Source organism: Poeciliopsis prolifica, unplaced genomic scaffold (genome assembly GCF_027474105.1).
Source record: "Poeciliopsis prolifica strain line A6 unplaced genomic scaffold, Auburn_PproV2 SCAFFOLD008, whole genome shotgun sequence".
Taxonomy (NCBI): Eukaryota; Metazoa; Chordata; class Actinopteri; order Cyprinodontiformes; family Poeciliidae; genus Poeciliopsis; species Poeciliopsis prolifica.
Window position 1 is genome coordinate 9347161 of NW_026562383.1, and position 14250 is coordinate 9361410.

The window sequence follows — 14250 nt, forward strand, 5'->3', positions numbered from 1 at the left end:
CAGATCTGTGAAGCTGTAGGAGTAGAGAGTGTTCCGCTGAGTCAGCAAACGCAGAATAGTCTACGTGCTCGTCGTCGTTGACTTCTTTTATTTCCCCCATGCAGATGTTGCGGAAAGTGCCTCCACTGTAAGTGATAACAGCTCAGTGAGTGATGTGTGTGAGCCGTCCTCCGGTCAGCAGGGGGGGCGCTGCGTGCTGGAAGAACCTGCATGTTGTGGGGAGGAGCGAGTGAGAGAGAGTGAGAGTGGAGACGACGATGGGAGCAGCGGCTAACAAAAACTCTGTACAGCTTTCAAGTGTTTGCTGGCGCTATTAAAGTTGACTTCCAAGCACCCCTGTGCCACCTTGTGGTTCATGTTCGAGGCGTATGAGGGAGTTAACCCCGAAGTAACTTCGCTTCGGCCCTGGAGGAAAATCTCCCCTGTGTCTTCCGACTACGGTCAGGAGTCTGAGCAGGAACGGTTAACACAGATAAAAGAAGCGACGACTTTTTTATTTAATAATAAAACATTTAATTTTGGGTGTGATTTCATTTGTAGTTTTTTGGCAAGAGTTCTGATTTTTGGCTGCCATCTCCCTCTGTGCCAAATCGGAAGTCGAAGTGCCATATTTAAATTTTAAAAAAATCTAAATCATTTTGTAAAAGACATTTTAAAGAAAAGTAACTAACCTTTGAGCATACATTAAATATATTTTTCATTAAGCATTTCATTGCCTTACATGTTTATCCGTAGAGGGGTCATAAGTGGTGCTGGTGCTTAACAGTCATCTTTTTAGACAGGGGGAAGCCGGAGTACCTGGAGAGAACCCACCATGCATAGGGAGATGATGAAAACTCCACACAGAGAATTGAACCCAGGACCTTCTTGCTGCAAGGGAACAGTGCTACCAACTGTGCATCCCTGTTCAAGTAACATTTAATGTTATTGAATATGATTGAAAATAATTGCCAGGGCAAAAAAAACTAAACATGGCAGAGTAATTAAGGGACATTGTCGCTAGAATCGGACATGGAGGCTTCTTGGGGTCGGGACCAACGGAGGCAAGGAGAGCCGTACCGGGGCAGAGATCGACGGAGGATCAGGGAAGATACTGGATATCAGGACCGACGGAGGAACAGGGAGGATACTCGATATCAGGACCGACAGAGGAACAGGGAGGATACTCGATATCAGGACCGACAGAGGAACAGGAAGGATACTCGATATCAGGACCGATGGAGAAACAGAGAGGCGACTCGATATCACGAACGACGGAGGAACAGAGAGGCGGAGGCACAGGGGGGCGTCATGGAGCCGAGATCGACAGAGGTAGCCTATGACACGCTCATTTGGTGACATACCTTTTCAAGATGTTTTTAGCACCAGGAAAAAGTTTCGTGAAAAAAACGCCTCTCTTCTTCTGGTGCTTTTCTATTTGGCTCAAAAGACACAGCACAGTTGTGTCGCCAACGATCTTGTGCTCCATGAACCCCAGAGCCCATCCGGCAGAACATCCAAAGGTTTTCCTAAGGTGCCTGAAAACCTTTTTCGAAAGGCTAAGGACCTAGTCCACCTGGATTTACGCCGGATGGCCGTCGATGTCAGCACAGATGTGGTTAACCATACACTCCTGTACCTCCATGAGGGAATCAAAACAACAGCGTGTCTTTGACTCCCTGATGCCCAGACACAGCAACGACTTAACAAAACGTCCTCAGTTCCTCTGTATTTTTTCTCGCTGTCATCAGTTGATGGACGAAACCGATAACAGCTTGTACCAAAGAACTGAGCTCTAAGCCCGGCCTAAGGATCGACATGGGGTCTTCATCATCGACAGGAGACGTGACCGCAGATATGACATGCTTCAAGAAGAGCATGTCAACCACTTCAACACAGTCTCCCTGGATGATCTCGTCAATCCCCATCGCCCGGGCAAAAGCCTGAGAGACCTGGTTTCCAAACATGGCTTTTAAATCGCCATATTCGTAGTTCAGGTTCTCAGAAACGTCCTTCACAAAATTGGAGAAATCCTCCGTTAGATACCGCAAAAGGTATCTCGTGCTCTCTGCGACACTCTCATCCAGGTCCAGGTCCAAAAATTCAAGATCCATCCAGTCCTCTTGCTGAGTTTGATCAATATATTCCTCGATGGCAGGGATGGCATGGACATTTACTAAAAACTTCATCTCGTCTTAATAAACCCAATAATCAGAGACATATAATGAAACCCAGATGTTGTCTGACCCTGTCTGGCTCCATAAAGAAATGTAGATTTTGTTGCAGTGATTTTCTCTTAGAATCATCCACTGAGAAACTGTTTCATTGCTTTCGATAAGTGTTTTTTTTTTTCAACTAGAAATATTAACTCAAAATAAATAACAGAAGTAAAACTGTTAATACACATGCTCAAACGTCGACTGAAGCTAAATTCCGTAATCATGTGAATTATAAATGAATGCGATAAAGTAATTGTAGAGGGAAGTGGCCCGACCCAGCGTCTGTGTCTACGTGTGTGTTTTGAACCAGCTCGGTTCCGCCCACTCTGGAAGCCAGGAAATTGTGGTTGCCTAGCAAGTTTCTTATCCGCGGAGCAAAAAGTTTGGAGACGTTGTTTTCTCGACAGATTTAGGGCTGTAGTCGTTCACAGAAGCCTTTTAGCGCACATTTTCCCGAGTGAGGACAAAGGAGGCAGCGCTGTGAAGATGTCGGTCGCGGGACTGAAGAAGCAGTTTTTCAAAGCCAGTCAGGTAAACGGGTTTCTCAGACATTAGCCAGTTGCTGCCGCAGCTCCGCTGTTCTCCTACTTCTGTTGCTCTAGCTTGCAGCTACCAGGTCACAAAAAGTAGAAAAGACTTTCGGGAACCGAAAACGAGCCCTGTAGGTCTGGTAAACGTGTTGAATTAGATTAGACACGACTTCGTGTTGCAGTTGAACTCTTTAAACCTGCCCTCGTTTTAGGTTAGTCTTAAATTAGCTCATGCTAATCTTAGGTTTAACTAAACTTAGTTGCCAACACTCTGTTCTGGTTAGTTAATTAGTTAGTCTGCCTGGTTTAGATTTGGGTTCTTCATTTTAGAGCTAATACTGTCTTTAACCGTAAACGTAAAACTGTAGATGTTTATTTTCTGCAGTTTGTTGCAAAGTTTCGTTTTGACTAAATGCTCGCTATATTAGCGCCAGAGTGGATTAGCGCCATCTGGTCGAGAGGTTTATCTCCCCGAAATCAGACATTAAGGGTTTTAGACACTGCAGTGACGGTCGGGTTTTAGTTTTGTCTGGTCATGTGTTAAAACGTAGTTTTTATATCGTATTTATCCCCACTATTGACATTTGAGGCAATGTCATGATGATTATGATGCAAGAGCCTGAATGAGTTGGTTAGTTCATTTAAATTTACATTGATAAGCATATTAGAACTGTATCTTTCTCCATCGTACCTAAAACCAAAACAAACAAAAAAAAATCATGGTCAATGTTAATTTATTTTCAACGAGGGTAAAAAAATAAGACAATGTAAAGGAACTGGAATGTGTTGCATTTACAGTTTTTTTTTTTTATTTGAATGATTTAAAAAAAAAAGTAATTTAATATGGCGTTCCTTATTGAAGACTACATAATAAGGCTCCTCTGATTTTGTTGCATTTGTTCAGTCAAGTTTTCGGTGGCACCCTCTATTTTGAGTTTCTTCTAAAGGCTTATGGGTTAAATATGTAATTGTTCATACAAACATGCCTCCCAGCATGCCATGACTTGCAAAACCAGTAGGCTTTGTATTGGTGGCAGCATTGTTGCAGCAGGTGCTTGTTTTTGGTGGAACATCATACAAATGAAGTAATGGCTCTGTGCTCAGTAGGCATGTCATTGGCAGATACTCAATGTCATGTGATTGCAGATTATAGCCTGTATGTAATTGACTGATTTCACCCAAGATATTCGGACTTGTCACTCTGGGGAAATGACAGACGTGATAACGATGACTTCATTCAGGTTCTGTCATTGTTCTGGCACATTCACTGGGATGGTTTACTGCAGCGATAAATAGAACTGAGTCATCTTTAATTCCGGCCGTACCTCTTCGAGGTTAAAGGTTTGTTCAGTAGTCATACTTTATAGCCAACATTGAACGTAGATGAGTGGTTGTACAGAGGGTTTGCTCTTGTATACGTCTATGGGTTGGTTGCTGTATGGATTGGTTACAACAGACTTTTAACATACCAAGTATGAATGTTATGTACTTGAGAAGTGCATCCATTTGCCATCCAGATTTCCTTTGGCAAATACCTGGAAAAAAACACTAACGTCAACTTGTTCATCTGGTTTTTAAAGGAATGAAAATAAAGAGACTGGTGAAAAGGTTCAAGCAAAAGCTGCCTGACTGGAACTTGATATGCTAATATTAGGAAGGAGCTGCTTTGAGGTTCTTATAATAATAATAATAATAATAATAATAATAATAATAATAAACTACTAAGACAACACCTCTAAATTGCCTTTTTCAAAATATTGTCATGGAAGGTTAGCTGGCAACAGGTCCTATCAGTCTATTAAGATGGAAAATATACACACAACTGTGAATCATATATTGTAGGGCGACTGCTAATGACATATATTCATATATATATACATATATATATATATATATATATATATATATATATATATATATATATATATATATATATATATATATATATATATATATATATATATCAATTTTGGCTGAACAGTTTCACTTCAAGGCTAACATTTTAGTTAGCCTACTTTGTGGTATTTTTTACCACAAAATATGTAAAGTAAGAAAGTGTCTTTTAGCTGCAAATCTTGCATGTTGCTTGTCTCTCTGTGGTTTGCAATGAAACCCTGCAATTTATCATCAGTAACGTTGGTGTACTTCCAAACTTGAAGCCACTATTGCCTTTGAGAACTTTAAATCAGGCCATTTGACAGTGGATCAGACGCCTCTCACTGTTAGTCTAAAAACCAGTTTTTAGACTTTTGGTTAGACGAAGCCAACCGTTGAATAGAGCTAAACTTGTTTGACATAATGGAGCATGCACATGCATGCAAGTACCTGTGGACTGTATGTGGGGGACTGTAGATACACACCAGTGTGACTTGGATGTACCTTTTGTTAAAATGAAAAAGTCCAAATCATAAAAAATATATGCTGACTGCAAATCATTATATTGGCAGTTGTAGCTGACGTAATTGGTGTAGGAAGTAAGTTGTTCATAATTCTAATTTTTAACTTATCCTAACTTTTTTGCGTGCTACTCTAGGAAGCCAAAAAAAATGCTGAAACAACTCATTTTTTGCTGTTGAGTGTTATTGGGTTATTCTTCATTGATGTTTGGCGAAGTTTTTGAGATCATGTACATTCCAGACAAGCTATTTAAGTGTTTTTATTTAAACTAGAGAAAATAATCATCTGGTTAAATCCATCTGGTATATCTATCTATATTCTATACATGTAGTCTTCTACTGAGCTTTGAACCACTGGTGTGTGTGTGCGTGCATGCGTGTGTAAAAGAGAGATTATAAAGTAACATTTTTGCACAGTAAAACAAAGCATTGCCTGTGGTCATCTTGTAGGAAACTGTGACACATTTGCTGACCTGATGGAAACAGTGGAGAAGCCTTTATATGAAATTGGAGTTCTTAAGCACGGATGTTAGTTAGGAGGTTGCTTGCAGTGCAAAAGGATTACTTCTCATAAGTTAGGAAGAAAAAGCATTGCGCTTTAAAGTCCTGGACCAAGTCTTTTGTTCATGATCCTGAAACAACGATGTGTCCCTGTGCGCACCTTGGAGCTCAAAAAGTATCTGTTAAGCACCTGAATACATCAGGACATAAATTAAGGTTTTAAGACTTTAAGAATTGCCAGTATTTTGCTTTCTGTAATATTTGTTTAGTAAGGATAGAGTAGGTGTGAAAACAAACTTATAAACATTTAGACCATAAATAGATTATTTAAATAAATCATATTTTTCTAATAAAAGAAGGGGAGCTACATTTAAAGAATCCATAATACGCCCATTCTTGTTTGGTACAAGGAAAAGACAAATTTTACAATAGAAAGTTAGTCAAGATGCCAAAAAAGCCAGTTTCAGCATTGTGGGGTTTGTGATTTGTACAACATACAAGGAAAAATACTTCCAAGAAGGCTGTTTTCTACTCAACTGTTCAAAATGTTATAAAAATACAGGAAAATTCAATCTAGAAAAGTATAGAAATTTGAAATGAAAAGTCTTTGATAGACATTAGTGTTTTTGTGGATGCTTTACTTGTAAATGTAAACCTGCTCCTGCTGTTCTTTTGACCACAATTTAAAAAAGCTAATGAAGTGACAAGTAACATATTATTATGTTGGATTATGTCATTACATCAACATTAAAATTTATTCTTGAAAGTAATTCTTCTACTTGCTTTATTTCCACAGTTGATGAGTGAAAAGGTTGGAGGTGCAGAAGGAACCAAACTGGATGAAGACTTTAAAGAACTTGAAAGGGTAATTACAGCATAATGAACTGGATGATCTTGGTCAAATCAAATAAGGCTACCGATGGTTCTTTGACAAATGCTCTCTTTCTTTTTTTTCTCGCCTTCTCATGTCCCTCCAGAAAGCAGATGTCACCAGTAAAGCAGTAGTGGATGTCATTGGGAAAACATCAGAGTACCTGCAGCCCAATCCTGCGTCCAGAGCTAAGCTCACCATGCTTAATACAGTGTCCAAAATTCGTGGGCAGGTGAACAGTCCTGGTTATCCCCAGCCAGAGGGACTTCTGGGGGAGTCTATGACTAAATATGGACGGGACATAGGGGAGGACAATAGCTTTGGTAAGACTTGTGGAACCGTTTTGGGAATGTAGTGTGGAGGTATATCTATAGATCTGTCAATATTTATTATTTTATGTTCTTTCAAAACAACCTTGTGTTAAGTCTGGGGGCATTTGTGGATGAAACAGGAAACCAAGAACAACCGGGAAGTGAAAACGCTCATACTTCTCATTCTGTTTGAAAGCTGACATTTGGTGGTGAACTTCCCATCTTTAAATGAAAGCTGATTTTATATCCACACAGCAACAGAATACAATTTGTTTTCATTGTTTGTTGTACTTGGTCAAAATGACATTTTTAAAAGCAGACCTACTTTTTCTGTGGAGTTAATGTTTTTGCATTTCACTCAGTGTTACAATGGCTTTATTTAGAAGTCAGCTCTATTCAAATTTAGAACCAAACTGTATATGGAGTAGAAAAGCAACAAGATGTTGAAGTTGAACTAACGGCAGAGTCTGTATTAAGAATATGAGTAGAAAACACTGATGTTCTTCCACACTGGCTCGTCCTTCTATGAAGTACAAATCATTTTCCTTGGAACTTCAGGCATTCTGAAAATCACAAACTAAACTGCAGCTGTGCAGATCTATTTTTCTTTTCTACGTAACATTGTTCCAGCCCTGCTGGGGAAGGAACTTGTGTTTCAGAAAGGGTCTGTTGTTAAACATTGTGACCATGCAAATATCTACTGATTTAATATTGACCCAAGGCAGTCACAGTTTCCTACTTGTGTGTACTTTGTAGGCGGAGCTCTGGTGGATGTTGGAGACGCGATGAAGAGGCTGGCTGAAGTCAAGGACTCCCTGGATATTGATGTGAAGCAGAATTTTATTGACCCATTGCAGGCGGTCGCTGACAAGGATATCAAAGATATTCAGGTAGAACAAAGATGCGATAAGTTTATCTGCACGCAGGCTTTGCACTAAACTGCAAGGTTTGTGCTTTGTAAGGCAGGTGCACTGGGGAAAATAACACAAAAATATCACAGAGACAATATACTGTATAAGTCTTATTTCAATGACATTTTTAATCTCACCCTCACTCCTGTGTGTTTAATTCACAGCACCACTTAAAGAAGTTGGAAGGCCGCCGTTTGGACTATGACTATAAAAAGAAGCGTCAAGGTAAAATCCCAGATGAAGAGATTAGGCAGTCCCTGGAGAAGTTCCATGAGTCCAAAGAGATGGCAGAGAGCTCCATGCATAATCTGTTGGAAACTGATGTAAGTTTGCAAATGCCTTGGCTTGATTTTCTGTCTTCCGTAAATGGATGTCACATAAGTTTTGATTTTTCTCTTTTAAGCTGATTAAAAGATGTTTAAGTTCACCGCAACTAATCATACTGAGAAGTCCATAAAACGAGTCACGTGATCATCCATTATGGTCCGTACGATATTGGGAATGTAATTTATGTGTTTTTTTTTTTTAATGCTGCCTGGCATTGCTGTCTGGTATTTAATATGATTTTTTATTTCTCGAGAGTGCAGAGGTAGATAAAACGGAGAGCAGCAGATGGAAACATGTTGGAGCCTTTGTAATAAGATGATGTTCTTCATCTTTGAGTTAACACAGCAAAGTTCAGTTTTTGCCCATCTAATTGAACATTTTGGTTACCCATACCCTCACATAAATATATACTCACAAAAAATACAAAAAAAAAAATCCACTGCCCATTTATCCTAAAGGTTTATGACTGGGTCTGGATTCATGTCATGATTTTGACACACAATTAAGTTGGTAAAGTCAACTTACTGTATTTTACTTACAAAATTATTAGACCTTTTGTTGGGAGATAGCAATTCACATCAGTAAAATGGATTAAAAACTTTTTCAGTTACAGTAAGTGAACTGTAGAAAGCCAGTTCATTTGCTTTCTAATCCACCACACCGAAACCATGTGGTGGATTGGATATTTGAAATGTTCCTCTTGTGACTTTATTCCACATGTTGCAAAATGAGTAAAGAATATTTAGTGTAATCCAGTACCTATTGCATATAATCATTTGTAGTGGCATCTTAGAAATTAATTTCAATGCAAGATTTTTGTACCTTTACACTTAAATGTAACAACAAATGAACAAATCTTGTAAAATTGTATTGAACATGGTTTAAATCATAAAAATAGAATGAATTTTTGTGTTTCTGTGACTAATCCGTTAACGTTTACCCTCTCTTTATAAAAGTAAGCTCAGATGGGTGTTTCTTTTATGCATGCTTCTTGAAACAGAGTCAGTACATCGAATCCTTCAGGAACAGCTTGCTCCAGCTGACCTGCCTTTTTTTTTTTCTTTCTTTCCATGGTGACTTGCTGTGGGCCAAACCAGACATTTCTCTAATGTTGACTGTTTTCTTATCTCTTCCACATAAATTAAGGCTTTTTGATTCACGTGATAAACACATGGGAATCTAAACTCATTGCCTTTGAAAAAAAAAAAAAACTTCAGTAAACATGGAAAAACAATCTTGTGGAAAAACTGATGCTGCGCTCTTGTTTTTATTTATCTTAATTGCTCTAAAATATTCTGTTGATTCACATGTAGGTGGAGCAGGTGAGTCAGCTGTCTGCCTTTGTGGAGTCCCTGTTGCAGTACCACAGGCAGGCCACGGAAATCCTGGAGGAGGTCACAGAAAGACTGAGAGAAAGGTCAGCTCTCTCACTGCCTTTACCGTTTGTCCTATTTAAAAATGTGCTATTATTTAAAAATAGCTGTTGAATTAATATGTATATTTTCCATGTAATGAAAACTAAATACAACTGATTTTAGGTCTTCAGAGTGCCCCCCCAAAAATAAAAAAATATATATGTTTTTGGTGCTCATAGCATTTATTTGGAAACCGCAATATTTAAAGTAACACTGGGAGAAAATGAGCAGTTTTGCACCGACAACCTCTGTACCTGTGGCTCCCAGGCAGCCAGTTGAGCTCCACCCCTCTTCACTGATATTGTGACCTACTTATTCAGGATAGTTGACAAACCTTGCCAAATAAGATGTATTCATTTAAATCTCATTTGTCTTCTTCTTCTGTTCTATTGCAAGCATTTTGAAGATTAGACACTGACATACAATTAAGTTTTCATCCCCACATTCCAGGGATACATACATAGTTAGTTTTAAAGCCAAAAGTTCCAAGAAATGGATTTCATTCTACAGGCGGTTCAAGAAATTACTTCTGACTGTATATTGCCTGTGTCAACAACCTTTATGATCAAGCCTTTTCTGCTACTAAATGAAATTTATGCAGAACCTACAGACAGATAAGAAAATATTTCTAAATGTCTAGAAATTGTCGTATGTTTTGCCTATTTGTATCCATTTTAATTTTGTTGTTTTGTTTGTTTTTTCCAAATTTTGCCACATTCCAACATGTGATAGACCAACACAAAATAGAGAATAACTGTCAAGTAAAAGGAAAATAGTGACTAATAATGTGGTTTTGAGTTTACTTTTACAAATAAAACCTGAAAGACTGGCAAACATTTATGTTCAGAAAATCCAAATCTAATTTGCAATGAAGACTCTGACTCAGTGGGAAAGCCACAGAGGTCATTTAGGTTCCTTTTCACTTGCTCTACACTTGCACCGAGATCAGAAATGTAATCTTTGCATTTGATTTTGATTTTGATGCAGGGTAAATGAAGCTCAGTCCCGCCCGAAGCGTGAATTCAAACCTAAACCCAGACAATCCTTTGACTATGGAGACCGAGAGGACTCGAATGGAGGATACTCAGCAGGTCCTGTGAGCCCCCCGGCATACACTCCTGGTAAAATAACTTTTGTGTATTTTATTTGATCTTTGTGAGTACGTGCCAATCCCCCCGTCTTAGGCCAACGCGTTGCACATCCGCATCACCTTTCTGACAGAATTATTTTCCTTTCTGCAACATTAAGCAGCACAAGCACAGTATCCACCTCCTCCTGTCAAAAGACCCTCCCTCAAGAGCAAACCGCGTGAGTGGACAGAAGAAGATTACCTACTAATTAACCACAAAACTTGACTGCTTTCTTTTAACCTGTTGCACATGTGTGTGGCAGCGACATGGATGCACTTCTCTGGCTGTTTTTTTTTTTATTTTCACTAACTCTGTTGAATGTTTATTGTGTCAACTGATCCCTTTCAGCAGAGCAGTACATAAAAGGGGAAAAAGTGTTGACTGTTTCTTTTTTACCAGGTCTTCAGATGTATGGAATCATCAGCAGCTCACATTGTATTATTTTTGACTTATTCAAAATTAAACATTTTGAATGAAGTTCACAGTTCGACGTTTGTGCATTTGGCTGAATTTTATACATCTGATGACTTCTTCACTGACCACTGAAACTTCTGAAGCTCAAAATCTTTGTTAAATTCAGAAAATCCTATAAGTGCTCTGATTTTGAGCTTCTGAAGTTTTCTTCATTAATCACCTGAGAACTAATGAGTCATAACATTTCACTTCCTCTTCTTTGAAACCTTCCATCTGAGGGGTTTTTCTGGAGACTCTTCAAATGTCACACTGTTGATACCATGTGTCTGAGCTTATTTAAAGGATTCACCCATTCATGCAGATTCTGAGTGTGCGTAAACTTCTGGCCAACACTGGGAGTCTTTATTTTAGTAGCTGGACTTAACGTATGCTTTCTTTTTCCCTTCTTGCATCTGTCGTCTTCTCTACATGTCTGTGTCCAGGGGAGCCGAGCTGTAAAGCCCTCTATGACTTTGTGCCAGAGAACGACGGAGAGCTGGGTTTCTACGAGGGGGAAATAATCACCTTGGTCAGGCAAATTGACGAGAACTGGTTTGAAGGAAAACTCCGTGGACAAACCGGATACTTTCCCAACAACTACGTGGAAGTGATTGTGCCCCTCTCACACTAACAGAAGATAGGCAAAACGGGAGCATTAGAATGGGGAAAACGAATGTTTGAAAATGTATTATCATGAAAACAGAAGCATAGCAAGGAAATGGAATATTTTTTTGTATCTTTGAGATATTTTTGAGCAAACTTGGGAGACTTTCTGTTAAGACGGAATGGATTTGACCACATAAAAACACTAAGGACAATTAAGGGTTGAATCAGAAAAATGATGCATGATGTTTAGGTTAATTTGCCATATACTACGTCTTTGTAAAACATTTTTTGCACCTATGCACTTTGTACACAACATCTCCAGCTGAACACTAAGCAGAAACAGTTGTGTCTGAGGGTGTAATGACTTTTTCTCTTATTCAGTTTTATTCACAATATTTTGTTTGCTGAATCATGACTATTTGGAACCACCGACAATCATGTTTTTAACCTTTCCATCTAAAGACTTGGGCACTAACAGAACAACACTACACAAGACTGATGTTCTCAGGTATTCGAGGCTGTCTTCTACTGCCATCTGGTGGTTTTATGCAAAGGGTTTTCTTAGTTTTGTATTTGTTTGATTAATCATGAGTTCTGAGATGTTTAAGATCCTCATATTGTTCTATCTGTAAGTGATGGCTGAATTTGGACAATAGATTTGCAGATTCTGCTGTTATGGGATAATCTAGGATAAATAGAAAACACTATTTTATTACATTTATCGCTCTATTGCTGCATTACGTTTGTCTCAAGTCCGACCTCAGGTCTGGGTTGCACCGAGTGGAGCAAGATTTAGCTGCAGATTAGAACATCAGTGGGATTTTCTACTTGTTGTGGTGCTAATTATTTTCCCTAGTGCAAGTTAACCACATAGTTCAATGGGTTCTGTACCTTAAAGGAACCTGGTAACTAATATGGGCTTTTCAGAACGATGTGTATCAATGATTTTAATGAACACAAACTGTGAGAATAATGTTTATATCTACAACTTTCTCTAGAGTTTAGAAGTGTGGCAGCCATATTTGATTCAGAACTTCAATATAATCTGGGACGTCCAGCTTTAAGAGACAATCTTGTTTTTCGAGACTTGAAAAATCTAACTTGCAAATACACATTTTGTTCCTCCATAAATATCTGAACCTTTATAAAACCACTCCAGATATGTTTTGAAACACTACTTCCAAACGAAGGTTGTCCTCTCTTTTGCGTCTTACCATGTGGCTGTGTTTCAGTCTAATTTTAACTTCAAATAAAATCTTCACGAGTAAAGGGACATTTGATTTAGTCTATATGATGAGCAACATTGCACCAAAGCCAACAGGATTTCTATCTGTTCCTTTCCCCCCTCAGGCTCAGCTGATACTGCTGGCAGTGTCCTTACATTGTTGTTTTTGGGGGCGTGGGGTTTTTTTTTTGCTTTGTTTTTTTGAGGAAGGGTTTCTTTGTGAATTTTCTATCTTATTTGCTCTCACTCCTCAGCGTTGTTGTAGACCTCGTTTGATTTGGAGCATGGAAATGTGTGGTGATGTGAGCTTGGCGTTGCTGTACCTGCCTCTTGCTTTCAGATGTAAACTATGCACCAGACCTGGATGGAGGATGCTCTCTCTCGGTGTCTTTGCATCAAATTTACAAATAACAAGGGCAATCTGTCCACAATCAACGGTTTCAGTTCCAGTTAAGCCTATTGCAATCAAACTGCGAACTGTCACGGTTCATGCTGTTTGTTGAAATGCCACATTTTCCCTCTTGTCATGATCCTCTTGTTAGACTGCCCCCCGCCCCACTCATCTCTGCCCGTCTCTATTTAAAGTGCAAGCGGAACAGACAGATCTTTTTCTGCAGAGGAGGGGACACAACAGTGGATTATGCCCTCCCCCATCACTCTATTCACCACCTGCCCCCTTACTTCTGCCCCTTTCCTCATTGTCTGTCCCTTCCCAAACCTACAGTGCCTCTGATGCTCAGGTTCGTATGCATACTTTGAATTATATCCACACTGCCTGTCCTTCTGCGGACCTCTTAATGTTCTCTGTTATTGGTGATCTGTTTAGGACCCTTGCTGTGCTGAGTAATAACTGTGGCTCAGGTGTGGCTTTACATGCCTCATTAGACAAAACCCCTTGAAGAGAGGCAGAAGGACTGCGACTCAGATTATAGATGATGAATGATGCTGTAGAACAAAGGGCTAAAATCAGGTTTTGTGATGTCACAGCTCAGAGCCGCTGCAGTCGACTTTACGATACTATATATCAGCTTTGCAATACTGATGAAGTATTAACAGCTTTAAAGCTTTATTTCATTATGCACAACGTTAATGGAACTAGTCAATAAAATATCTAGCCTTTTTTTTTATTATTTGTACATATTTGTAAAATGCTTTTAATACCTTTCTGTAACTGATGCTTTGGGAAGACTAAACGTGGGATTATCCTGGATTATCTCCAAAATGCGTGGATTACCTCTATACTAGTCAAAGTGTAATCTTATGTATTGTGTGTTTTATTGTCTGTGAATAAATGCTGTTCATTTTCCTCCAATAAATGTTAAATATTTCCATCCTCTGATGAGCAGCTGTCATTTTTAAATTGTAAAATGATCAAC

General features: G+C 38.9%; 1 protein-coding gene across 3 annotated transcripts; it reads left to right on the forward strand.

The window, feature by feature from the left end:
* The first annotated feature begins 2530 nt into the window (after nt 1-2530).
* LOC129362371 (endophilin-A2-like) lies at nt 2531-14213 on the forward strand. 3 transcript variants are annotated; one of them, XM_055033878.1, is made up of 9 exons: nt 2531-2729; nt 6422-6490; nt 6603-6819; nt 7564-7697; nt 7883-8041; nt 9359-9462; nt 10448-10581; nt 10709-10768; nt 11487-14213. In XM_055033878.1, exons 1-9 carry the CDS (start codon nt 2685-2687, stop codon nt 11672-11674), a joined length of 1110 nt encoding a protein of 369 aa, XP_054889853.1. In that variant the 5' UTR covers nt 2531-2684; the 3' UTR covers nt 11675-14213. The 3 variants fall into 3 exon arrangements, with proteins under 3 accessions (XP_054889853.1, XP_054889851.1, XP_054889852.1); XM_055033876.1 differs by having other exon boundaries at nt 2572-2729; nt 10712-10768; XM_055033877.1 differs by lacking the exon at nt 10709-10768 and having other exon boundaries at nt 2572-2729.
* Nucleotides 14214-14250: the final 37 nt, after the last annotated feature.

What these genes read in the sequence shown, in the direction of transcription:
- LOC129362371 (XM_055033878.1), top strand. Translation starts at nt 2,685, where the DNA reads ATGTCGGTCGCGGGACTGAAGAAGCAGTTTTTCAAAGCCAGTCAG. An exon ending in ACTTTAAAGAACTTGAAAGG is followed by an intron (nt 6,491 to 6,602) that starts GTAATTACAGCA and finishes ATGTCCCTCCAG; the next exon opens with AAAGCAGATGTCACCAGTAA. An exon ending in AGGATATCAAAGATATTCAG is followed by an intron (nt 7,698 to 7,882) that starts GTAGAACAAAGA and finishes TTTAATTCACAG; the next exon opens with CACCACTTAAAGAAGTTGGA.